Below are 25,563 nucleotides of genomic sequence, written 5' to 3' on the forward strand. Positions count from 1 at the left end.
ACCCCCCACCCCTCACAAGAATATTCAATTACCAAAACGAAAACAAGTTACATGCTGTGAGAAGATAGCTATGGTATCTGATAAACAACCTACACAGATAACAATGGCAAAGTCAAGATTTTATTCGAAGATACGCTTTAACATTTAGTATAGAATTACCTTTCTTTGTAACCTTCACCCATCTTCCTGCGGATTTGTTACAATGATTATCATTGGCTAGATACTTAGTGAATGACCTATCGCTGAAGGCTTCTGATCCAGTCAGTAATGGTGGTCAGGCAATGTGATTGAGAAGGTTGTGCGTTTTGATAATAATACAGCACGTTTGTCTGAAAGTTAGATTTTTGTCGCCACAGCAAATTTTAGCAGCTAGCTTGGATGGCGTCCATGTTAACACATAGTACAGTGCAACCACAGGTAAATAATAATTAGATCACGGTAACATTTGTTTAATGGCTGGTTTCGTAAGCCACCGGTAAGGTATCGAATATTCTTACGAGTTACATCATATTCAGTTTTCTCTTACTTTGCAGACTTTCCTCTTGTTACGTCCACACAGGCTGCAGTTAACAATAACACAAGTCGAAAAGTATTTCCACAGGTCGTGGCTTTCCACACACTGCATGTTTCAAGTGTACAAGTCATATGTATCGAGGATATATGCATGATAGCATTGATACGTAAATACTTCTGTCCGACTCCTCTACTTAAACATTACTGATGAATGCACAGGTATATAATTAAACAAGCCTCAGGTCTTAGTATACAAGAGCGAATATTAAACTGTTAATCGTAGTTTATTGTTGTAAAAGTATATGTGTGAATAGGTATTGGTGAAAATTGCGATTTAAAGTGACAGCTTGGCAACAGTAAACTGGCTTGAGTCATGTTTTTTATTTAAAGGCAACTGAAAAGAAATCTTGCACGCTTTTTGTATGGATGCTACAAAATATTTCTTGCCAGCTTGATTAAATGGATGAAACATATTGTATTCTTGCACCATACGTCGTAAGATATTTATACTTACGGATTTGGTTTAAATTACTATTATGCTATTATGGTTTTAGATTTGTTCTTGATAGAAATTGTTGCTTACATTGTGGGAATTTGGGACAGGTGGAAGACTTTGGTAATGATGATGGTACTGTACTGTGGTATAAAAATATATTTTCATTGTGTCCTCTTGGCATGTCTCTGTAATTCTATGAGAAAGGTCTTTGTCCAATGGCTTTGTGAATCCACTACACTGTACGGACTTTGTAAACCTCTGTCATAGTAAAAAGGACACAAATAGTCACTCATTTCTATGAAGATCAAGTGTTATAATAAGTTCTCATTCCCAGTAGAAATATGAACCTATGTAACATGATATAGGTTACAGTATATTACTGTACTTAAACCAGAATTGCAGTATGTATTTCATTATATTGCCACTTTACACTTTCATGAATTATGACAGTTATACCCTGTAGTAACGTCAGGCAACAGTCGCAAAATCATTTGCCAATTTGTATCCCAACAAGGCTCAATCAAGGGAGATTATATGGTCACATAGTAGTGACACATACATGCTGATTTAAAGGGGCAGTTGGGTATCCTGGTCATGCTGATGAAACGGGTTCGATTCCCCACATCTATACAATGAGTGAAGCCAATTTCTGGTGTCCCCTGCCGTGATATTGCTGGAATATTGCTAAAAGCGGCGTAAAACCCACTCACTCACTCACATGCTGACTTAAAGGAAAGATCGTCAGAAAGATAATATTTTCCATCTCCATATTTATTATGGAACACATAAATATGATACAATATACTTATCTGTATATATGCCCCAATTTATTGCTATATTTTCAACGTATCGCAGTATGTATTGCCGATGTATTGTATCACAATGTATTGGTGTGCCAAAACTACCGCACACCCTTAATGAAAAATTGAAAATGTGTATTATTTCCTATTCAGGTTGTTGCAGCACTCTCTCAGCTATCCTCGCTATTCAGTGGAGTACGAACACTTCACACTTCTGTGAGAGCACGCCACCAGAAGAAAGAGAGAGAAATATCTTCAGCATGTGCAGTTTCGCCGGTCAGCAAACCACCAGCATTCCCAAGTTCAGAGGTTCAGTTTCTTTGCATAGTTGTCGGGCATGTTGAGTAGAGTTTTTTAGTGTCAAAATTAGTTTGTGAAAGATACTCTTTGCATGGTTTGAAATTGAATAGGGAGGGATGGGGACTGCCATCCTGGAGTATTTCTGCAATAACATTTTGATATAGGTGTACCCTAAGTGTTTTTTTATGTCTCTATAACATAAAGGTCATGAAAAAGACCTTGTGACAATTTTCCTTGGTTACCCTGGTGTATATGTTGGGGGACTAAGGAGACTCAGAGCCTTAAATCAGGGGAGACCCAGGAAAATGTCCCAAAGTGATCACAGTATTCTACCACAATTGACAAAAACCTGTGCATACTGAGTGGCAGTTTTTGAAAATTTGGTATTGAGTTTCCTTAGTGTTTGTTTGTTTGTTGTTTAGCTGCACACTCAGCAATATTCCAGCTATATGGCACTCAGCAATATTCCAGCTATATGGCACTCAGCAATATTCCAGCTATATGGCACTCAGCAATATTCCAGCTATATGGCACTCAGCAATATTCCAGCTATATGGCACTCAGCAATATTCCAGCTATATGGCACTCAGCAATATTCCAGCTATATGGCACTCAGCAATATTCCAGCTATATGGCACTCAGCAATATTCAGCAGCTGTATATTATTCCAGCTGTATGGCACTCAGCAATATTCCAGCTATATGACACTCAGCAATATTCCAGCTATATGACACTCAGCAATATTCCAGCTATATGACACTCAGCAATATTCCAGCTATATGACACTCAGCAATATTCCAGCTATATGGCACTCAGCAATATTCCAGCTATATGACACTCGGCAATATTCCTGATATATGGCACTCAGCAATATTCCAGCTATATGGCACTCAGCAATATTCCAGCTATATGACACTCGGCAATATTCCTGATATATGGCACTCAGCAATATTCCAGCTATATGGCACTCAGCAATATTCCAGCTATATGACACTCGGCAATATTCCTGATATATGGTACCCGTGAAGGTCTGGGTTAGAATTATTATTCAGCAACCCTTGCTTGGGCCTAAAAAAAAAATGTTGTGGTTCCGATTACCCGACCGACCCTTGAATGCTGGTGCCGACCCTATTTTTTAAGTGGTATGAATAAAATAAGCTTTCAGATACCATTGTTTTTTCCCCGGCACAGACAGACATTGGTCATTCTGATAGAGAAAGTTGACATGATGGCTGCAAGCTAGATTAAATAAAGAATTACACATTGATAAATGTGTTATTAGTTTGTACTTTACTTCTAAGAAAAAATATGTAATTTTTTTTAAAAATGCCTACCTACCTACCCTAAATTTTAAATAGGTGTAGTCGGAACCACAACATTTTTTTGTTTGGCCTTGTCATAAGAGGTGACTAACGTGATCGGGTGGTCAGGCTCGTCAACTTGGTTGACACATGTCATCGTATCCCAATTGCGCAGATCGATGCTCATGCTGTTGATCACTGGATTGTCTGGTCCAGACATGATTATTTACAGACCACCGCCATATAGCTGGAATAATAGTGAGTGTGGCGTTAAACAATAACCAACCAACCTGACCAATTGTTTCAGGTGAAGGGTGTGCCCAGTACAGTAGACCTGACTGACCTGCCTCGTGATGTGGACAGTGGCGTCCTCAGTCCACTCCTGGCTATCGTCAAGCAGCAGGATGCTTCCCACAGCCACTGGCAGGAATCTCATGTGTCAGCCCAGACATTCTTCGAAAATAAAACAGGTTACTATTGTGTAATTGTTACATGTCAAATCTATAAGTAGTTTGATCATGAATAATATTGTAAGAAACTGATGAGATTGTCAGACAGAAGCTATGTCAATGTCTCAAAAACAGATTGAAGACTTGTAAAGTGGTTTGTTTGAAAATTTGATGTAAGTTACTATGGTCAAACATTCTTGACAGAAACATATGTAAGGTTGTTTAATGGCTGTTTGTTAATCTCTATGTGGTTGTTAATCCTATGGTAATTGTCAACCACTGTCTGGTTGTTATTCTCCATGTAGTTGTTAACCACTGTCTGGTTGTTATTCTCCTTGTAGTTGTTAACCACTGTCTGGTTGTTATTCTCCTTGTAGTTGTTAACCACTGTCTGGTTGTTATTCTCCTTGTAGTTGTTAACCACTGTCTGGTTGTTATTCTCCTTGTAGTTGTTAACCACTGTCTGGTTGTTATTCTCCTTGTAGTTGTTAACCACTGTCTGGTTGTTATTCTCCTTGTAGTTGTTAACCCTTGTAGTTGTTAACTGTCTGGTTGTTATTCTCCTTGTAGTTGTTAACCGCTGTCTGGTTGTTATTCTCCTTGTAGTTGTTAACCACTGGCTGGTTGTTATTCTCCTTGTAGTTGTTAACCACTGTCTGGTTGTTATTCTCCTTGTAGTTGTTAACCACTGTCTGGTTGTATATATCTATGTTGGTGTTAATCTCCACTAGATTAATCTCTATGTGGTTGTTAATCTCCAATCTCCATAAAGTTGTTAATCTCTATGTGCTTTTTTCTTTGTTTCCAAGGGTTCCCAGAAGGTCATTTGCAGTCGACTGTACCAACATTTCTTCAGATTATGGGAGACAAGGGTTTCCAGAGCTTCCTAGGAGGAGCTTTCACACCATGTGAGTTCTTGACATATACCTTTGTGAGCTCTTTGTCTCATTTTCTGTCACTAAGTATTTCAGATTTCTTGCATTTGCAATACACTCTGCTGACCAGGGTTCTAGTGAAACAACCCATCACTTACAAGCATCTTTTCTGAAGTTCATCATCTAACACAAAGCTTTTAATCTCATAATTATTGGTACTTGTTTTCTTTGCAAATCTGTTGATATGTTACATTTAAGTATTGTTGCATTGCTACGCTCTTGATGTGTACACTGGTATGTGTCCATGGTAAATGTCACGACTACCTACTTGTATTGCAGGTGTGCAACAGACCAGAGGTTTCAAGACAAAGCGGTCACAGTCTGGGTCGGGGCTAGGGAGAGACAAGAAAATGTCTTTCCTGGATGAACTTCGACATTCAGTAGGCAACTCATCTTAATCTTTCACCAATTATGGGTCTTTGTCATCACACACATACTTTGTAGAATGCCTATCTGAAAACAGACTTACAAAACTCTGAATGTCGAAAAGTCATCAGACTAAAATATACCTGTGTCTCTGGTAACCTGCTCAAACTATCATTTCCTTAGACTCTCAAATATTTATAACTGTTCTGGGCATGGAATGATAATATATGGATGAACAACTTCTTTATTGCTGTGAGAGCTCTCACAGAAATAAACAAGTTGTTTATCCATATATTGTTATCCTTCCTTACTGCTCTAACTTCTAAATGCCTCTCAAAGAAGTTGTTCTGGGTATGCTACCTCAACAAAATATGTTAGTGTTTTCTGTATCATGGATTCATAAATATTACAATAATTTATATAGCTAGCTACTTATCCAGTGCTAAAATATATCGTGTGTGTCTGAATGCTCAGCATAGTATCCCCCACAGTAAAATAAGAATGTGGCCATTTCGTGATACTTATTTGATACTGTATTTTGATATCAAGTAATCATCACTTGTGGTTTGATGAGGGGTTTTATATTGTATATGTTGATGCTAAACTTTCCATTCAAAGAAACCCGTGAAGGTCCGGGTTAGAGTTGTTCATCAGTAACCCATGCTTGTTGTAAGAGGCGACTAATGGGATCGGGTGGTCAGGCTTGCTGACTTGGTTGACACATGTCATCGTATCCCAGTTGCATTGATCGATGCTCATGCTGTTGATCATTGGATTGTCTGGTTCAGACTCGATTATTTACATGCCGCCATATAGCTGGAATATTGCTGAGTGAAGCGTTAAACAACAAACCAAAATCCTATCAAAGCTTTTCTGACTGTTTGTTCCAACTCAGGTACAATCAAAGCTGTTCCCTGATGCATACAAGAAGGAGATGGGGAAGTTCCAGAATATAGTCAAAGCCCATGAGAGTAATCCCGAGTTTCAGGACAGACTCAAAGTGGCTTTTGCTGAAGGCTACCATGCCAACTCTAAGCAAGAATCACCTGACACCAAGAACTCAATGCTAAATCGAACACTGCGTTTCCTCTTCTACATGTGTATGCTGTGGCTGCTAGTGCAAGTCGTACAGGTCTTCACTGCCGTGGGAGGAAGTGAGTGTCTTCACACTTTCCTGAGAGTTGTACAACAGGAGACTAGTTGTAGAATAAGTTTCAGGGTCTAACAGTATATATATATATACCCTAATCCTTTACCCACTAAGACAATTCTAACCTTATTGGATAGTAACGTTGATGCTGAATTAATTTGCATTGTCCCTGGTATGTTCAGGTTGATCAGGATGCAAGTTACCCTGACTCAGTCACTGACCTGACTGGGAGACAATGTAAAGACACACCTGAATCTCTACTGGTCCTCAGGATGCTTTTAATGTTAAAGTCAGACTTGTGTGGGGGTTTATACCAAGTAGTATACACATGGCAGGGTGATGCAGGGTTGGGGGGTATTTAAGCCAGCCCAGACCATTTGTACTGCATATTAATGACTATTAAAGATATCCTAGTTTCAAGCATTTTGGGACCTATTGTTATATGCCGTTCCTTTTCTAGCTAGTAGACATGCTTAGTTCATATCTGTCTCTGCCTGGTAGTGTTAACTGTTACTTACATGTTCACATAGCTATATATGTAAACACAATGTTAACCCCCATTAGTTCATATCTGTCTCTGCCTGGTAGTGTTAACTGTTACTTACATGTTCACATAGCTAAATATATAAACACAATGTTAACCCCCATTTTAGATTATTTTTTATATGTTTTTGATATGTTTACTGATATGCTTTGTGTCAATAATTTTGTGTGTTTCGTGTTTTGGTCGATCAGCTGGAGTGCGTGGGCTCGGCGTTTTGACAAAGGATCAGTTTGAGGTCAACCCAGAGGAGGTCAATGTCACATTTGACGATGTGAAAGGGGTGAGTCAGTTCGTATACATTTAACTTGTCCTAGGTTCATGAGAATCGTCCTGTGCCAGTTCAAGTGGTATATATGCACCCTGAGAGAACTAATATAATCATGGTCAGAGATTGTAATTCTCATGACAGAGCACTGTCACCACCACACTGACGTACTGATGTTGCATTACATGTCCATATGTAGCTGGTGTCTCTGTATGCCAATATAACGCATGAAACCAAAATCTTCTGCTCATATGTCCTGGTGATCTGGGGAAATCCATTGAGAAGCTGACACTGTGAGAATTCAGAAGTCATAGAGTGATCAGAGCCATTGAGAACATGATGTGTTTCACGGACCTACTAAAGTATAGAAGTGTGTTGTTATCCATGTGAGTGTGTGGAAATTGTATATGCTGCAGGCCGATGAGGCTAAGACAGAGCTGATGGACGTGGTGGATTATCTGAAGGACCCGGAGAAGTACCAGTCACTGGGAGCTAAGTTACCCAAAGGTTGGTTTAGTCATTCTGTTTAGTTTGGGCAGTGGGGAAGCCTAGTGGTTAAAGCGTTGGATCGTTCGATTCCCCACATGGGTACAATAAGTGAAACCCATTTATGGTGTCTCCCTCGGTGATATTGCTGGAATAGTGCTAAAAGCATACTCACTCACTCTGTTTTGTACAGTTTAATGTCAGATAACCCAGAAATATGTATACTGAAATGTTGTGTACAAACTGAAAGTTCTGGTTGGTATTCTGTTATTTCTACTCCTTTTTTCAAGTATTTTATGAAAGCTGGGACTACTCATTTGGGGGAACACTTGGGCTTGTGCGACAAGTTATCACTAGTTTCTCCTTTGACTAGCACACAATGGACATATTACCCCAGTGATAGTCATGATGCTATGTTACCGGAGGTTACCTATGCTGGTGTTGTCATGTTACAGGTGTTCTGTTGGTGGGACAACCCGGCATCGGCAAGACATTGCTGGCCAGAGCTGTGGCAGGTCAGTTTGGTTTAGTTTTACTTCATTTCATCCCTCTTTTGACTGGACCGCCTCTGTGGTGTAGTGGTTAGAGCATCTGCCCGGAGAACGTAAGGTTGCGGGTTCGATCCCTGGCCGCGTCATGCCAAAAGATGTTATAATATCGGTACTTGTTGGTCCCTGCCTGGCGCTCGGCATTAATGGGTACAGCAAGGACTGGTTGGCTTGGAGTCAGTATAATGTGTCTGAGTGGGGTATTCATGCTTAATTGCGGCATGGTATCTCAGTGAGCTAGCACTATAAAACCAGCTTATGTCTGGGTTAGTACAAGCAGCCACACATACACTACACTCGCATACACGTCCATATCAGCAAAATATTCTTAAGTATGACGTTAAGCCCCATTTCAACACTCTCTCTTTTGACCACTGGCATAACAAGGCATTCTAAGACTGTGACCTGTTTGATTGCCTGTCAGAGTATTTACAGACCGTCGTCATATGGCTGGAATATTACTGAGCATCATGTTGATCAAGAAACTTGTTTGTATCTGAGACCAAGTTTTTGTGTCTTTAATGATGGAGTCATTTTATCAGGTTAATCATTATAGTATGATAGATTGTGATTATATTTACCACAACAGGTGCAAACTTCAAGAAACCTAGGTTCCTTCTTGATAACTGATCACTAATTTATATGTGCCAGCTAAAGATATTTCCTATAGTTAATAAATGTATATTTGTGTGTAAAGGTGAAGCCGGCGTGCCATTCTACCATGCTTCTGGCTCTGAGTTTGATGAGATATTTGTTGGGACTGGAGCGAAGAGAATCCGACAGCTGTTCTGTAAGTGGAGGATGTTCATGTCTGTTGATGAACAGCTTGACTGTAGATTTTTCATATTGCTATTGCTTTGTCAAGTAGGAAGCTAAGTGTATGGTAAAACAATGAACATGTACTTGATCCATGTTAAGAAAAAGACCACAGAACCAAACCTGGGCAATAATGCAGATACTTGACCCTACTATCAATACTTGACCCTACTGCTGATATTAGACCCTACTGTCAATACTTGACCCTACTATCAATACATGGCCCTACTATCAATACTTGACCCTACTGTCAATACATGACCTTACTATCAATATTGTCAATAATTGACCCTTCTGTCAATAATTGACAGTACTATCAATACTTGACCCTACTGTCAATGTTTGACCCTACTATCAATAATTGACAATACTATCAATAATTGACCCTACTGTCAATACTTGATCCTACTGTCAATACTTGACCCTACTATCAATACTTGACCCTACTATCAATACTTGACCCTACTATCAATACATGACCCTACTGTCAATACTGACCCTACTATCAATACTATCAATACTTGACCCTACTATCAATACTTGACCCTACTATCAATACATGACCCTACTATCAATACATGATCCTACTGTCAATACTTGACCCTACTATCAATACTTGACCCTACTATCAATACTTGACCCTACTATCAATACTTGATCCTACTATCAATACTTGACCCTACTATCAATACTTGATCCTACTGTCAATACTTGACCTAACTATCAATACTTGACCCTACTATCAATACTTGACCCTACTATCAATAATTGACCCTACTATCAATACATGACCTTACTATCAATACTTGACCCTACTAGCAATACTTGACCCTACTGTTAATACTTGATCCTACTGTCAATACTTGATCCTAGTATCAATACATGACCCTACTATCAATACATGATCCTACTATCAATACGTGACTACTGTCAATACATGACCCTACTATCAACACTTGACCCTACTGCTAATACATAACCCTACATAAAAAACATAACGACTGAACATTTAAGCACTTTCTGTTTCATACGAAATGTTTAACAACATTCTTTTGTTATGTCAGTGCAAGCTGGTACTGGTATCTTGCACCTATCAGGCTGCGTTCATTCTAAACTGAAGCTCGACAAATGTATCTTTATGTGGAGAAGGGAACATATAGTAATATGAAGAAGAATGTCCCGTTCTTTACCGAGTGAGATGTTTTGTGTGATATATGATCAGATTGATGCCCTTTCTGAGTACCATGTACAAAAGTAATGCCTTCCATTCTGTCTGTCCCCTTAAGTACATGTTGTTTCTGCAGCTGCAGCCAAAATGAGGGCTCCATGTGTGATATTCCTGGATGAAATAGATTCTGTTGGAGCCAGTCGCACCAACTCCCAGATTCACCCGTACGCCAACCAGACCATCAACCAGCTGCTGGCGGAGATGGATGGGTAAGGAAAAGGTTCACACTTGTGGCGTGGCCGTGATCAGTCTGCTCGGTGCCCATCTACCTTTCAATTATGTTAACATGAACATTGTCAAAGCACCATGAATCATTAACATCAGTTGATTCTCTTAAAACTTGAAATTGGAAATCATATCATCTGATCAACAAAAAGGTATTGGCATGTAATAGGAAATATATTCCCCTGAATGATAAGTATGATAAAGGCTGAGTTTAGTACTTAGATAAATATGAATTTTTAAACTTATCCTATCTCACGACTTGCATCTCTCTCTCTCACGCTTCGTCTTTTTGTGGAACGACTGTAAACTTTTTTCCATAGGCCTCCTTGTCCATTCGCCCGTGCACTCCATGCTGCTCTCCTTAATTAGCTTCCTAGTTCCTAATGAAGCTTGCAGCATGCTCCACTAATTGCCCACGTGACTAGCTTGAATGATCATTCTCTTTCTTGTTGCACGACTGTGTGGACGTGCTGTATATTAGGGACATTATTTCACCGTAACATCATGGGGAAAACAGATAATCAGTCAAGGAAAAGGAAAGTTTGTGCTCAATGCAAGACGAATTATTCGTCCCTCAACCCTCACTCGTCTTGCAGTGACTGTATTGGACAAAGTAACTGAAACAAACGATGTGGCAAGTGTAATTCACTAAAAGATGAGGATTTTAAGGCCTACCTTCGTGTTTGCTCCCGGAGAATCGCCGATAGGACAGGAAATCAACAGAATCTGATCCCACTTCCGCCAAGCCTTTCAAGTTACAGCAGCAGAAAATCGTACCTTACGCAAGAGAGCGACGTCTGTGGTTCAAGAGAATTTTATGGACGCTTCATCAGCTTCTTACTTATCTGAGGACGTTCGGCACCTATTATGTGCGCATCAATCACCTCCTTCCATAGCGTCAGATCACTCGCGGGTGGTTGTGATCGATATCCATCGTTGCCTGTTCCATCTACACTACCAGGGGACCTTAGATCAACACTATCATCTTCCAGATCATTGGTAATCCTCTTGACTGTCTCAGTTTGTTTGGAGCCTGGCCAACCGCGTTCAACCAGCCAACTGTCCCCCCCACAGTTCATTGAACCGGACGGAGCTGGCTACAGTAGCGCCGCCGGGGGCGTTCATCATGAATCAACACTTAGGGTTTCGTCACCTAATTGCCGATCCAGATCACCTCATCATTCTAGATCACCACAATGATCTAGATCACCTTCACGATCCAGATCACCATCACAAACCCGATCAAGATCACCGGATCGATCCAGATCACAGTCACAATCCAGAGCACAACTACGATCCACATCACCTGATCAATCCAGATCCCCTAACCGATCCAAATCACCAAACGGATCCAGATCACAACATCGAAGTAGATCACTGGATCGATCCAGATCACCTAACCGATCCAGATCACTGAATGGATCCAAATCACAACTTCGAATCAGATCACCGGACTGATCTAGATCACTTAACCGATCCAGATCACCAAATCACCAGCCTGATCTAGATCACTTAACCGATCCAGATCACCAAATCAAGCCAGATCGCAACTGCAAACCAGATCGCAACTGCAAACCAGATCACCTGTTCCATCCAGATCACCTTATAGATCTAGATCACGATCACAGTTTCCAGTTAGTGCATCGAATCGATCCAGATCACTTTACAAATCCAGATCATCTTACCGACCCAGGTCACCTATACGATTTAGATCACCTTACAGAGCCATTGACCAATCGGGATCACAGTACAGATCCACATCTCATGGCCGATCCTATTCCGATGGTCGAACCAGAGCTCCAATCAGAACCAGAGCTACAGCGACCCGGACTAGTTCTTCATATCATACCGGATCACCTAGCCATACTAGGGAATCCATATCACCAGCTTACCAATATATTCGGTACTTACCACGTCGAGATCTCGATACAGTTCCTCTGACAGACATTGGGGTGATCATTATTCTGATACCACTAATAGGCCTACAGTCTCTTACGATGTTCCACCTACACGCTCTGAGAATCCTTCGACTCACTCTAGAATCATCGCTAAGTCATGGTTCCTGATCACAATTGCACTCCTACAGCGACTTCGGATCTAAATTTGATGATCAGGGCCATAACCTCAGCCTGGAACCAAATACAGCCTTCTACTCCAGCCCATCTGGCTTCGGTAGCACCTGGCTCTTCATCTGGTCCACCTCCTGAGATTGATCCAAATAGTCATGCCTGCATCTCCCGCTCACTCTGAGTTATCTACCCCTGAGGGTAGCTTTGCAGCAGTTGAGACAGCTCAGGTACTCGTTTGGATTGTTGAGAAGCTAAAACTTCCCTTGAGTACTTCATCAGATGACCTGGATCACTCTTATACTCTTAGGAACTGGGATTGGTCTACCATCACCCTACCACCTCGACCTTGTATTCTGAAATTACACTAAATGATGGTTTCAAGAGCCTGAAACGAATTAAGGACGGATTCTCTGCTCCCAGATATAATCTTTCTACCTCTCATGTCCACGGCCTAACAAAAATCTCCACAGCTCCAACAGTTGATGAGGACATTGGAACCCTGTGTGGCAAACGAGCTGCTTCGCCCTACCTTATTGAGGACCGAGAGTTGGCTTACATTGATTCAGCCGTGAGATAGACATTGCCATCTATTAGTTGCATGATTGCAGTAGTCGATACTGTCAACTCTGCTCTGGAGCATACTTACACTGATCAAGACACTTACATCCGAGGATGCATGACCTTAGCTCTGGACCAGTTCCAAATTATCCTGGATCAGTTGTCTCATTTTTTTGGCTACACTCTTGCTGTTCGCTGACGTGGACCCCTTAACATCTCTTCATGGGAGGAACAATTTAAAACAGGACTGTTTCGCCAGCCATGGCTTACTGACTACCTCTTCAATGGCAGCATCCAAGAAGTATCTACTAAAGTTGATAAAGAAACCCACTTTCAAGTCTCGATTGAACTGTTAAAGATACAGAAGTCACAGCTCCAGGACTCATTAAAACAGCATCGAACTGCACAGTTCACCCCTACCAATCCGGATTTACGCAATCTTTTTCGTAGCGCATCCACTCAAGGCCGTGGCAGAGGAAATAGATCTGATCGTGGTGGTTCCTCCTGGCATTCTGATACAGTCTTCTCTTCACATTACCTGCGAGACCTGTCTGTCATGGATGTCCAGGGACTACACCAGTTCGGACCTCTTGTACTGGCTCAGCAGGCCCAACAACACAGATGAGGGATGGTTCAGCGTTTGCGTTACTGCTTCCTTGTATATACTGAATATAAGTTGAACTGGATCTCAACCTTTTGTTCTCATTATATGGGTTTAAGAACTACTTCACTTGGCCTCCATGCCAAGGCATCGGAATACGGCCACCTAGCATGGCCCTACGGACCTGAGGCACAATTAGTATGACGATGCAGAGGTGTTCGACATTCACGCTTACTATCCTCTACTCCACGGAGCAATTACGAGAGTGAAGTGTGACACTCCCGAATTCCAGTGGATTTTGTTGCGATCTGCCTCACGAAGTTGTCGGGCACATTCTTTGACTAAGCTTAGGCAAAGGAGTGGGGGCCAATTTGATGCTGCCCGGAACTGAACGTTAAACCTTGGAGATGCCGAGTTGTGTTTCTCTTTCACCCGCCTCGGTCGGTGTCTGGGGGGCCTTCTCGAAGCAAGGGCTGGCCCGATTCTAGTCGCAAGACTTGAATTACGGGTTCCGCTTGTAAATCGTGGCGAGATTAGGCCTACTTGCCAAGTTGCGTCCCTTGTCTTGTACAAGGTTGCGGCCGAACACCACATCGCTTGGGAGCACCCATCTCCCTGTGAGTCGTTGTGCTTAGAAAGCCAAGGGGTTCCGGAGAACCCACTACAAGCATATGAGTTGCGTGCATGCGTAACAGGCCTCCCTTGTACATCGCTTTCTACAGTTGTCATCAGTCCACACAGCTCCAAGACCAGCTGTTCGCACTGTCCAGACAGAAGGATAATCTGCACTGTGGGATAAGTGCAAGTCGTGAGATAGGATAAGTTTAAAAATTTGAAAATTTTAATATAAATTGTATATTTATAAACTTATCCTATCTCACGCGATGGATGCCCGCCCGGCCTCCCCTCTACTCAGATTACAACGTTGGCTCCAAGATGAGAATGATCATTCAAGGTAGTCACGTGGGCAATTAGTGGAGCATGCTGCAAGCCGAGGTAGTCACGTGGGCAATAGTGGAGCATGCTGCAAGCCGAGGTAGTCACGTGGGCAATTAGTGGAGCATGCTGCAAGCCGAGGTAGTCACGTGGGCAACTAGTGGAGCATGCTGCAAGCCGAGGTAGTCACGTGGGCAATTAGTGGAGCATGCTGCAAGCCGAGGTAGTCACGTGGGCAATTAGTGGAGCATGCTGCAAGCCGAGTGGTGGAGCATGCTGGTCACGTGGGCAATTAGTGGAGCATGCTGCAAGCCGAGGTAGTCACGTGGGCAATTAGTGGAGCATGCTGCAAGCTTCATTAGTCGTTCCACAAAAAGACGAAGCTGAGAGAGAGAGAGAGGTGCAAGTCGTGAGATAGGATAAGTATATAAATATACAATTGATATTAAAATTTTCAATTCTAAAAGATTGTTATGCTCTTGTATGTATTTTCCTTTCAGATTTAACCAGAATGAAGGTGTTATTGTACTTGGAGCAACTAACAGGAGAAATAACCTTGACAGGTATGTTTGTCTGATTCTCTTTGCTTCTGCTCTCTAGTAACCGAAATAACATGACACCATGAAAGCAGGATGTCTGACAGTTAAATGCAAATAGAGACATTTGTCTCATTCAAACTGGGAATAATTTGTTGCCGTTTTGCAGTGCTCTGCTGCGTCCTGGTCGCTTTGATGTGGAGGTGACTGTGTACCCTCCAAGTCTGAAGGGCAGAAAGGAGATCCTGGAGTACTACATCGGCAAGGTCAAGGCCGATTCCAGTAGGTCATGTTGTTGCTTGTATAATTGTTCACGGGTGATGGGGCGGCCATACCTTCACTCATCCTAGTCGACGGTCCCAGTCCACAAAGCGTTAGTAGCGTTACACACTATCTTAACTATATGACGCTATCGTAGGATAACGCTTTGTGGTTCAGACCGCAGACATGTCAGTACAATGTGTACGTTTCTGCTGTCACACACTCACTGGCTATTGTTACAATCAGCCTGAACCATATACGTTCACTCACTCTATATGTTTTATGCTGTTTTGTGATACAAATCTGAGACATTCAAATGAAGTAATATCTGCAGTGCTTCAAAAACTGAGTAAGAAGTCCATGCCTCATTGTCAAAATACATGTTTAAGATGTACATGTTTGAGATTCCTTGATTAAACAGCAACAAAACTAGGGGTTTTCTTTTTGTTACTGATACTTGCATAGAAGCATAATGTCAAAATCAGCAGTTACCAGCACAGGATTGTGCACACTTAATAAAGACTTGTCTGAGATGTTGTGTCATAATGCAGAGTGATCCCATGTCAGAGGTTGCCGAAATAGATCGGACAGTGAGGCTCTGTAATGAATGCCCTGACAGTGTTCATAATATCAACCACTGGTTTGTCTAATCCAAGCGGCCCAGTCATCAAAGGTTCTGCAATTTCCATCCCTTGGGCTTGCCAGAAACTGTTGGTTTGAATCATGGTTTGCCCCGACTGTGTCTTATAGCTGTGTCAGCTGAGTACATGGGTTTGATCAAAGTGGTAGACTTCTGAGACTTGTATCACGTAGGGGGCGGTGGGGTAGCCTAGTGGTTAAAGCGTTGGCTCGTCACGCCAAAGACCCGGGTTCGAATCCCCACATGGGTACAATGTGTGAATCCCATTTCTGGTGTCCCCCGCCGTGATGTTGCTGGAATATTGCTAAAAGCGGTGTAAAACCAAACTCAGTCAGTCAGTCAGTGTATCACGTAGGCTCTAGTCCCACATCTAACACACTGTGATGTAATACTTTTAAACATTGGGTTAAGAACATATCACAGTCTCACTTTAGTCGTGATCCTGTTATGGAAGCTGCCCTGTAACTGGAACATACCTGAGTTAACAATAGTCACTTCTCCATGTTTGATATCAGCTGTCATATGATGTGTTGCAGAGATGGACTTTGACCTGCTGGCCCAGAAGACTGTGGGGTTCACGGGAGCAGATCTCCAGAACATGGTGAACCAGGCAGCCCTGCAGGCAGCACGGGAGGGTGCTGTCGCCATCAACATGGACCACATGGACTACGCCAGGGACAAGGTTGTCATGGGTATGTCTGCAGTGGCACTCTACACTTCAGCTGAATCAGGAAAATAACGATAACCAATTTCTTGTTGAGGTTCTCTTTGGTTAATTGTTGATGGTCCCTTACAAGAATCAATGCTTCAAAGCATGTGATGAGAAGACTCAGATGTAAGGGGCCTGTGTGCGTCCCAGTGTTCTAAGGCATTTGGCTGTTGTGGCCCACTGGCATGCCAAAACCCATGACTGTAGGGTGGAATCCTGGTTTGATATGATTAGCACCATACCCTGACTTGACTGACACCGACATCACTTGCAACTTCACTTTCCTGATGCACGACACAACTCGAATACTTTTGTATTAGCAATGTTAAACCCAACAAACTCACTACCAAATTCAAAATCCTTGGTTTAAAAGGACCTGTTAAGAATGCACCCTGGTATACATGTTTATGATGCTGCCAATAAATAAGTATACATGTTCAGGGTTCGTTACTCATGGCTGTACCAAAGGATGAACTGTAAAGATGATGTGCATCCAGTAACAGAAGACATGCTGGGTATGAGTGTCCCAGTTTAATGCTCATCATGCTGACAGTACATACCTCTAGATGTTTGTATGTAGATGCGTTGTTCTCACAGGTCCTGCTGACAGTACATACCTCTAGATGTTTGTATGTAGATGCGTTGTTCTCACAGGTCCTGCTAACAGTACATACCTCTAGATGTTTGTATGTAGATGCGTTGTTCTCACAGGTCCTGCTGACAGTACATACCTCTAGATGTTTGTATGTAGATCGCTGTTCTCTCACAGGTCCTGCTGACGGTACATACCTCTAGATGTTTGTATGTAGATGCGTTGTTCTCACAGGTCCTGCTGACAGTACATACCTCTAGATGTTTGTATGTAGATGCGTTGTTCTCACAGGTCCTGCTGACAGTACATACCTCTAGATGTTTGTATGTAGATGCGTTGTTCTCACAGGTCCTGCTAACAGTACATACCTCTAGATGTTTGTATGTAGATGCGTTGTTCTCACAGGTCCTGCTGACAGTACATACCTCTAGATGTTTTGTATGTAGATGCGTTGTTCTCACAGGTCCTGCTGACAGTACATACCTCTAGATGTTTGTATGTAGATGCGTTGTTCTCACAGGTCCTGCTGACAGTACATACCTCTAGATGTTTGTATGTAGATGCGTTGTTCTCACAGGTCCTGCTGACAGTACATACCTCTAGATGTTTGTATGTAGATGCGTTGTTCTCACAGGTCCTGCTGACAGTACATACCTCTAGATGTTTGTATGTAGATGCGTTGTTCTCACAGGTCCTGCTGACAGTACATACCTCTAGATGTTTGTATGTAGATGCGTTGTTCTCACAGGTCCTGCTGACAGTACATACCTCTAGATGTTTGTATGTAGATGCGTTGTTCTCAGGTCCTGCTGACAGTACATACCTCTAGATGTTTGTATGTAGATGCGTTGTTCTCACAGGTCCTGCTGACAGTACATACCTCTAGATGTTTGTATGTAGATCGTTGTTCTCACAGGTCCTGCTGACAGTACATACCTCTAGATGTTTGTATGTAGATCGCGTTGTTCTCACAGGTCCTGCTGACAGTACATACCTCTAGATGTTTGTATGTAGATCGTTGTTCTCACAGGTCCTGCTGACAGTACATACCTCTAGATGTTTGTATGTAGATCGCGTTGTTCTCACAGGTCCTGCTGACAGTACATACCTCTAGATGTTTGTATGTAGATGCGTTGTTCTCACAGGTCCTGCTGACAGTACATACCTCTAGATGTTTGTATGTAGATCGTTGTTCTCACAGGTCCTGCTGACAGTACATACCTCTAGATGTTTGTATGTAGATCGCGTTGTTCTCACAGGTCCTGCTGACAGTACATACCTCTAGATGTTTGTATGTAGATGCGCTTGTTCCTCACAGGTCCTGCTGACAGTACATACCTCTAGATGTTTGTATGTAGATGCTTGTTCTCACAGGTCCTGCTGACAGTACATACCTCTAGATGTTTGTATGTAGATCGTTGTTCTCACAGGTCCTGCTGACAGTACATACCTCTAGATGTTTGTATGTAGATGCGTTGTTCTCACAGGTCCTGCTGACAGTACATACCTCTAGATGTTTGTATGTAGATGCGTTGTTCTCACAGGTCCTGCTGACAGTACATACCTCTAGATGTTTGTATGTAGATGCGTTGTTCTCACAGGTCCTGCTGACAGTACATACCTCTAGATGTTTGTGTAGATCGTTGTACAGGTCCTGCTGACAGTGTACCTCACAGATCCCGTTGTTCCTCCTGCTGACAGTACATACCTCTAGATGTTTGTATGTAGATCGTTGTTCTCACAGGTCCTGCTGACAGTACATACCTCTAGATGTTTGTATGTAGATCGTTGTTCTCACAGGTCCTGCTGACAGTACATACCTCTAGATGTTTGTATGTAGATGCGTTGTTCTCACAGGTCCTGCTGACAGTACATACCTCTAGATGTTTGTATGTAGATGCGTTGTTCTCACAGGTCCTGCTGACAGTACATACCTCTAGATGTTTGTATGTAGATGCGTTGTTCTCACAGGTCCTGCTGACAGTACATACCTCTAGATGTTTGTATGTAGATGCTTGTTCTCACAGGTCCTGCTGACAGTACATACCTCTAGATGTTTGTATGTAGATCGTTGTTCTCACAGGTCCTGCTGACAGTACATACCTCTAGATGTTTGTATGTAGATCGTTGTTCTCACAGGTCCTGCTGACAGTACATACCTCTAGATGTTTGTATGTAGATGCGTTGTTCTCACAGGTCCTGCTGACAGTACATACCTCTAGATGTTTGTATGTAGATGCGTTGTTCTCACAGGTCCTGCTGACAGTACATACCTCTAGATGTTTGTATGTAGATGCGTTGTTCTCACAGGTCCTGCTGACAGTACATACCTCTAGATGTTTGTATGTAGATGCGTTGTTCTCACAGGTCCTGCTGACAGTACATACCTCTAGATGTTTGTATGTAGATGCGTTGTTCTCACAGGTCCTGCTGACAGTACATACCTCTAGATGTTTGTATGTAGATGTGTTGTTCTCACAGGTCCTGCTAAGAAATCTCTGGTTCAGGATGATACTGCCAAGTGGAAGACAGCGTTCCATGAGGCCGGGCACACGCTGGTTGCTCACTTCACCAAGGATGCACCTATCCCGAACAAAGTCACAATCCTCCCCCGAGGAAGTTCTCTAGGACATGTGAGTCTTCTTTCCTTCAATTTTGGCTCCTTTTGGTTGTGTTAAATACATGCAGTGCTGTCTACAAGAGATGATGAGTCATTCTTCATGTGGTGTCCTATCATGTGCCGTAGTGTCCAGCGGTGTCCAGGCTCCCCAATTATTGAATTCAGTTATAGGTCTTTCAGCACAAGGTGATGACAATCAAAGCCATAAACGTTGAGAAGTTTTGTCTGATTGACTGTCCTCCTACATTAGAAACAGCTAGTCTTGGTCTTTTAGTGGTGATTTACAGAGAATCTCACTGGTGTATGTTTTGATATCCAGTACATCAAGATACTGTGTGCTGAAGAGTTTTTAATGTATTAATCTACAAGTGTTAATGTATATGAAATAACAACACATGACAGTGATTCTGATTGTCATCCCAAACCACTCTTACAACTTTTTCATTTGTAACTTGTAATGACTGAATTTCCTTAGTGTAAAAATACGGCTATAGTGACTGAAAGATTAGTGATGTCATTTGATTGCAATGGTTACAAATGTAAATGATGTACCAAGCATTTTGATGGAATCATTGCAGATGTCTCACCCAAGTGTGGAAAACATAGGTGGAATACTGTTAGAAGTTGTATTTACCCCTAACTCACACATTACACATATAGGTGTATTGTCCTCAGTGTAGTGATAATGTTTGCAGACGGCGATGTCGTACGAGAAGGAGCTGTTCAACATGTCCCGGGCCCAGCTGCTGGCTCGGATGGATGTCTCTATGGGAGGTCGGGCTGCGGAGGAGGTGATCTATGGCATGGATAAAGTGGAAACAGGTACACAATGTTTGTAAACTCCATCGGGTATGGAATGTATGTAGTTTTATGGCACAGTTATGGCACAGTTGGCAGATATTTTTATGGCATCATCATATATCTTGTTCATTACAGGGATTTATCAAATTCAGATCATGTAGATGTGTATGATATTGAATGATTTTGGTTTGACGTCTTTGAGATTAATCAGATGATTCATTACATAGGTGCCAAGGATGACTTCTCACAAGCCACAACAATAGCAAGTGCAATGGTCAAGGAATATGGAATGTCAGAAAAGGTAACCACATGTAGTTCTCTACTCGTCTAGAATCACATGAAATATTTCAGTAATGATGCTCCATAGTTCAGGGACAACGTAATAGTCTCTTCTCAAGTGATGATAGTATGTAGTTTATTTCTTTATTTCTGTCTGTGATAGGCATAAGATGTTATGGTGAAGAAGGGATATAGTTCTATTGATGTAAAGCATTTTAATTTGATCTGTACCGAAATGTTGCATTCATTGTCGTAAGAAATTATACACACTGAATTATCTCCCTTGTTTAGGTAGTTGGTGCTGTAATCATTTTAACTGTTGGGAAACAGGTGGCCCTGTGGCTCGATGTGTTGGAGTTGTGTCCCTTTGACATTAGCACTAACACATTGTAGACCGACCTAATGTAGACAGGCCAAGGTAGTGTGACTACTTACGTCATGTCACTTGGCAGGGCTGGACAGTTTGTCTAGTAGGTCTTCACCAGATAAATAGCATGTGAAAGCGGAACATGGGTCCCATTTGCAATTGTATTTATTGTGTCAATCTGGAAGTATTGTTTGTCAAGGTCTGTTAGAAGTTATTTCAGATGAAGAGCCTTTGGGTAGCCATGTGGTTAGCTGCTTATGCTGAAAACCTTGCTTCAATTTTCCTCCTTTGTACAATGTGTGAATCCCATTCCAGTTGTCCCTGCAGTGATACTGTAAACGTACTTATTTTCGCGGAATTGACAGTTTAGACTACATCGCGCGGTCAATTATTCGCGCAATCAGTAATTGCCGGAACTGCCAGCCGTCTCTTTGGCCGCCACTAATAGCAGTAAAAACAAACAGAGTGGCCGAACCTGTCAGTCGGCATTTATTACTTACTCACAGGAAATCCCTATCTGTGCGATATACTAGTACACAGTAACCCGTTTACTCCCGGAAGAGATGAAAAACACATCAGTATTATGTTCCGAATTCTGACGATCTGACTAATTAACTTATCCTGTATATGAAGCTCTTTGTGATTTCAAACAAGCCGGGTTGTTGTGAATGAGGTGATTGAGTGTTAGTGACTATTCGCTTCATGATGATACGTTTGTATCTAAATGAACAAATAAAATACTGTTGTATTATTTCTTTCCGAGTCGTTTCGTGGTTATCTGTTTTGTATCAAACCATCTGTCATGTGACCAATTTCCATGGCGGCCACAACACACATTGCTGTTTTCGCTAATTCGTCGATGGGATTTGGCTCATTATTTAATTATGTTTTGGGAAATCCATTACAGTGACAGTTAAGTTTGATTCTTTGTTAAGTTTGATTCTTTATGCTTCTATCAGTCGTCATTTTAAGATTCCCGTAGATTTCTGTCTTCAAACTTGATGTGTTATGGCACATGGGCACAATGTGTTAAGCCCATTTCTGGTGTCCCCCGCCGTGATATTGCTGGAATATTGCTAAAAGCGTCGTAAAAAACTAAAACTCAGTCAGTGATGTGTTATGGAAACAACTCAGGGGCGAACGTGGCTAGACTGAATGAATGACAGGTTTATTCGCGGTGTATAAATTTTCGCGCTAAAATGTTTTGCGCGAAAAGCGAGAAAATAAAACCTGAGCGAAATATACTACGTTTACAGTATTACTGGAATATTGATTTAGACAGCATAAAACCGTATCGGCTCGCTATTTCAGTACTGACCAACTCAAGGAGGGGGTGCTGTTGTTGTTTGAGTATTGTCCATCCATGTTTAGTTTGATGGATAGGCCATGGACTTCTGTTTCATCTGTGACAGGTTGGCACCCGAGTGTTTAAGGACAACAACGTGGTAACTGATGGAGTGTCAAAGATGAACAACCTGAGTCCCGCTATACAGGAGCAAATTGATGGGGAAATTAAGAGACTACTACAGGTATGTTCATTAATCATACACTCCACTACTACAGGTACATAAGTCAATCATTTGCTCCACTACTTCAAGTCAGGGGCGGTGGGGTAGCCTAGTGGTTAAAGCGTTCGCTCATCACGCCGAAGACCCGGGTTGGATTCCCCACATGGGTACTTTGTGTAAAGCCCATTTCTGGTGTCCCCCGCCATGATATTGCTGGAATATTGCTAAAAGCGGCATAAACCCAACTCACTCACTACTACAAATCAGTCAATCAATTATACAATCCACTAATCCAGGTTTATCAATCATTCACAACTGCTACTTCTCTTTGAATCAACCGATGGAAAAACATAACCCAGATGAAGCACCACATAATCATTTGAAAGTTTACAGATCAGTTTTAGATAACCGATAATGTTGTAGTTGTGTTATTGTACACTTCAGTAAATATCGATCAGATCATATGAATGTCATCATGATTATTTTGACCCTCTAGATACATATTACATGATGACTGTTACTACTTCACTTGCAGGAGTCGTATGACCGAGCTAAACTGCTTCTACACAAACACCAAGCAGAGCATAAGGCCCTGGCACAAGCTTTGATAAAATTAGAAACTCTGGACAAAGACCAAATAAAAGCAGTCATTGAAGGGAAACAAGTTGGCAACCAGTCATGATAATGTGTTCTGTGGTGATGGACATGGATTGTGTGATATGATTGTCAGTGAGAGTTGTCTCCCTTGTCAGTTGTCATGGCAGAGGCCTAATGACCAAAATCTTGACTCGGCAGGAACAAGAGACAACATGACACATTGATATTGTTTTGGAGATGGTGTAAGCCATTCCATCTGTACAGTTCACTATTTGTAATTATTGAACAACATCAAAGAGCATTATGTCTCTCTTTCTACCAAACGATTATGTGATTGGACTTGGAGTTTCAGAACCTTTTTTCCATCCGAGCATTTTTTTTGGTAAATTTGTGTATAATTTTTTATAGACTTCTTCTAATGTAGAGAAAAATGAAATCATCTGAATATCAGAATATCTTTCCCAGCTGTACTGTATGTGGAGTACCCCTACTCCTTTTCATTGGGTATATCAAGGTATCGACTTTAGTTTAACATTATCCACACAGTCCAGAACGAAATGTTGAACATGTGCATCATTGCATAAATTACTAAGAATTACTGAGTCATGTTACTGGTGATGGGGCAGAGGATTTTTTCTTTTGAAGCAAATTCACACTTTCTCTTTCAAATGAGATTTTATGCGTGGGTTGCGTTTGTATTGTCTTCTGTTTTTGTGTAACATAATGGACATGCTGTAAACTCAGAAGTGAGGCTTTGTACCTTATCCTTCACATGGCTGGCTTGATGGCAACAGCAACAGGCCATTGTTGACGCATACTGGCAGTGGACAAGTAGTTGTCGCTTTCTTTGAAAGACCATCAGGCCATTGTTGACATTGGATGTTTTGGACAAGGACAGTGTGAACAGCATGACATTGAGGTTTTATGGGAGAAGTGGATCATGTGCAGTGATGATACAACTTCTAAAGGAAGAGAGGCCTATTCAGCACCTTTCAATGATTCCTCCATCTACTTGGATAGATGTGTGTATATTTACCCGGACAGATGCACAGAGTGAGTGAGGGACTGACACAGGGGTGGGGGGACATGTGACCACCATGTGGATATAGCAACAAGTCAAGCTTAAATGACTTGGTTTCTTAGACTGTTTACCTTTTCAGTAAACATAGAATGCGATGATTGGAAACAGGATTGGCCCCAACTAGGATAGCAGTCAATCTACTTTAAAGCATATTGTTCCCCACAGGGACCCAAGCAACCCTTGCCAGTCATGAGTCAACTTACACGACAGTCAGTCTGGGTGATGGTTGGATGTGTGACATTGTAACCAAATACATGGATTATTACTCTCAATATCAATCACTGTATCCAGACTTGATTACATGCAGGTTGCCATCATACATGGAATATTACTGAATGCAGCTTTGAACATAAACAAAGCAAGCTGTATATGCAGTTCAGACAACGATGTACTGGGTGTTCTATGGCAACAACACATCACCCTCTAATGGATTTGAGTACTGATTTGCAGGGTCCGTAGAAAAAAGACCCCAGAAAAGTCATGGCATTTCGGTTTGAGTTATCAGGCAGGGAATAGTCTTGGAAATTAGAAAATTGTTTCAGGTTTTTCAAAGACATCCATATAATTTACATATTTAGGTTTATGGAAAGGTATATTTCTGGTGTTTTATCCATGAAAAGGAAAATAAACAATGATCAGCCATTGATTGTTTCTCATGTTGTACTATGTTAAAGGACCATTACATCACTTGTACTTCAGTATTGTTTGCAAATAATAGCTGATAAACCCTTTGCTTCTTGTCGCTGCTCAACATATTCCCTGAAAGAAGTTTCTGCTCTATTGATCAGAAACCTATGGGCCAGCTTCAAGGAACTCTAGGTTGGAGAGTGTTCTGCAGCAGGATTGGCTTCAAATAACGAAGGCATATATCAGTCCTGGCTGTGATAAACACTGGCTTCCATGGCCAAGTCCAGAGCTTGGGTTGTTGACTTTAGTGTATGCAACCTTACTTTTCTGATTAGAAGGTGTAATGTCACTCTTGGAAA

General features: G+C 41.7%; 1 protein-coding gene across 2 annotated transcripts; it reads left to right on the top strand.

The window, feature by feature from the left end:
* The first annotated feature begins 248 nt into the window (after positions 1 to 248).
* LOC124278625 (ATP-dependent zinc metalloprotease YME1L-like) lies at positions 249 to 25,219 on the top strand. Of its 2 annotated transcripts, none has more exons than XM_046714391.1 (19): positions 249 to 417; positions 1,963 to 2,118; positions 3,718 to 3,880; positions 4,669 to 4,767; positions 5,074 to 5,174; positions 6,056 to 6,314; positions 7,037 to 7,134; positions 7,536 to 7,626; positions 8,061 to 8,120; positions 8,851 to 8,943; positions 10,274 to 10,406; positions 15,087 to 15,149; positions 15,292 to 15,404; positions 16,560 to 16,715; positions 19,806 to 19,957; positions 20,640 to 20,766; positions 20,973 to 21,046; positions 22,804 to 22,920; positions 23,435 to 25,219. In XM_046714391.1, the coding sequence occupies exons 1-19, from the start codon at positions 379 to 381 to the stop codon at positions 23,579 to 23,581; spliced, it is 2,241 nt and encodes a 746-aa protein (XP_046570347.1). In that variant the 5' UTR covers positions 249 to 378; the 3' UTR covers positions 23,582 to 25,219. The 2 variants fall into 2 exon arrangements, with proteins under 2 accessions (XP_046570347.1, XP_046570348.1); XM_046714392.1 differs by having other exon boundaries at positions 7,046 to 7,134.
* Positions 25,220 to 25,563: the final 344 nt, after the last annotated feature.

The sequence above is a fragment of the Haliotis rubra genome, unplaced genomic scaffold (assembly GCF_003918875.1).
Source record: "Haliotis rubra isolate DU_JTF1 unplaced genomic scaffold, ASM391887v1 Scf24, whole genome shotgun sequence".
In the NCBI taxonomy this organism is placed as follows: Eukaryota; Metazoa; Mollusca; class Gastropoda; order Lepetellida; family Haliotidae; genus Haliotis; species Haliotis rubra.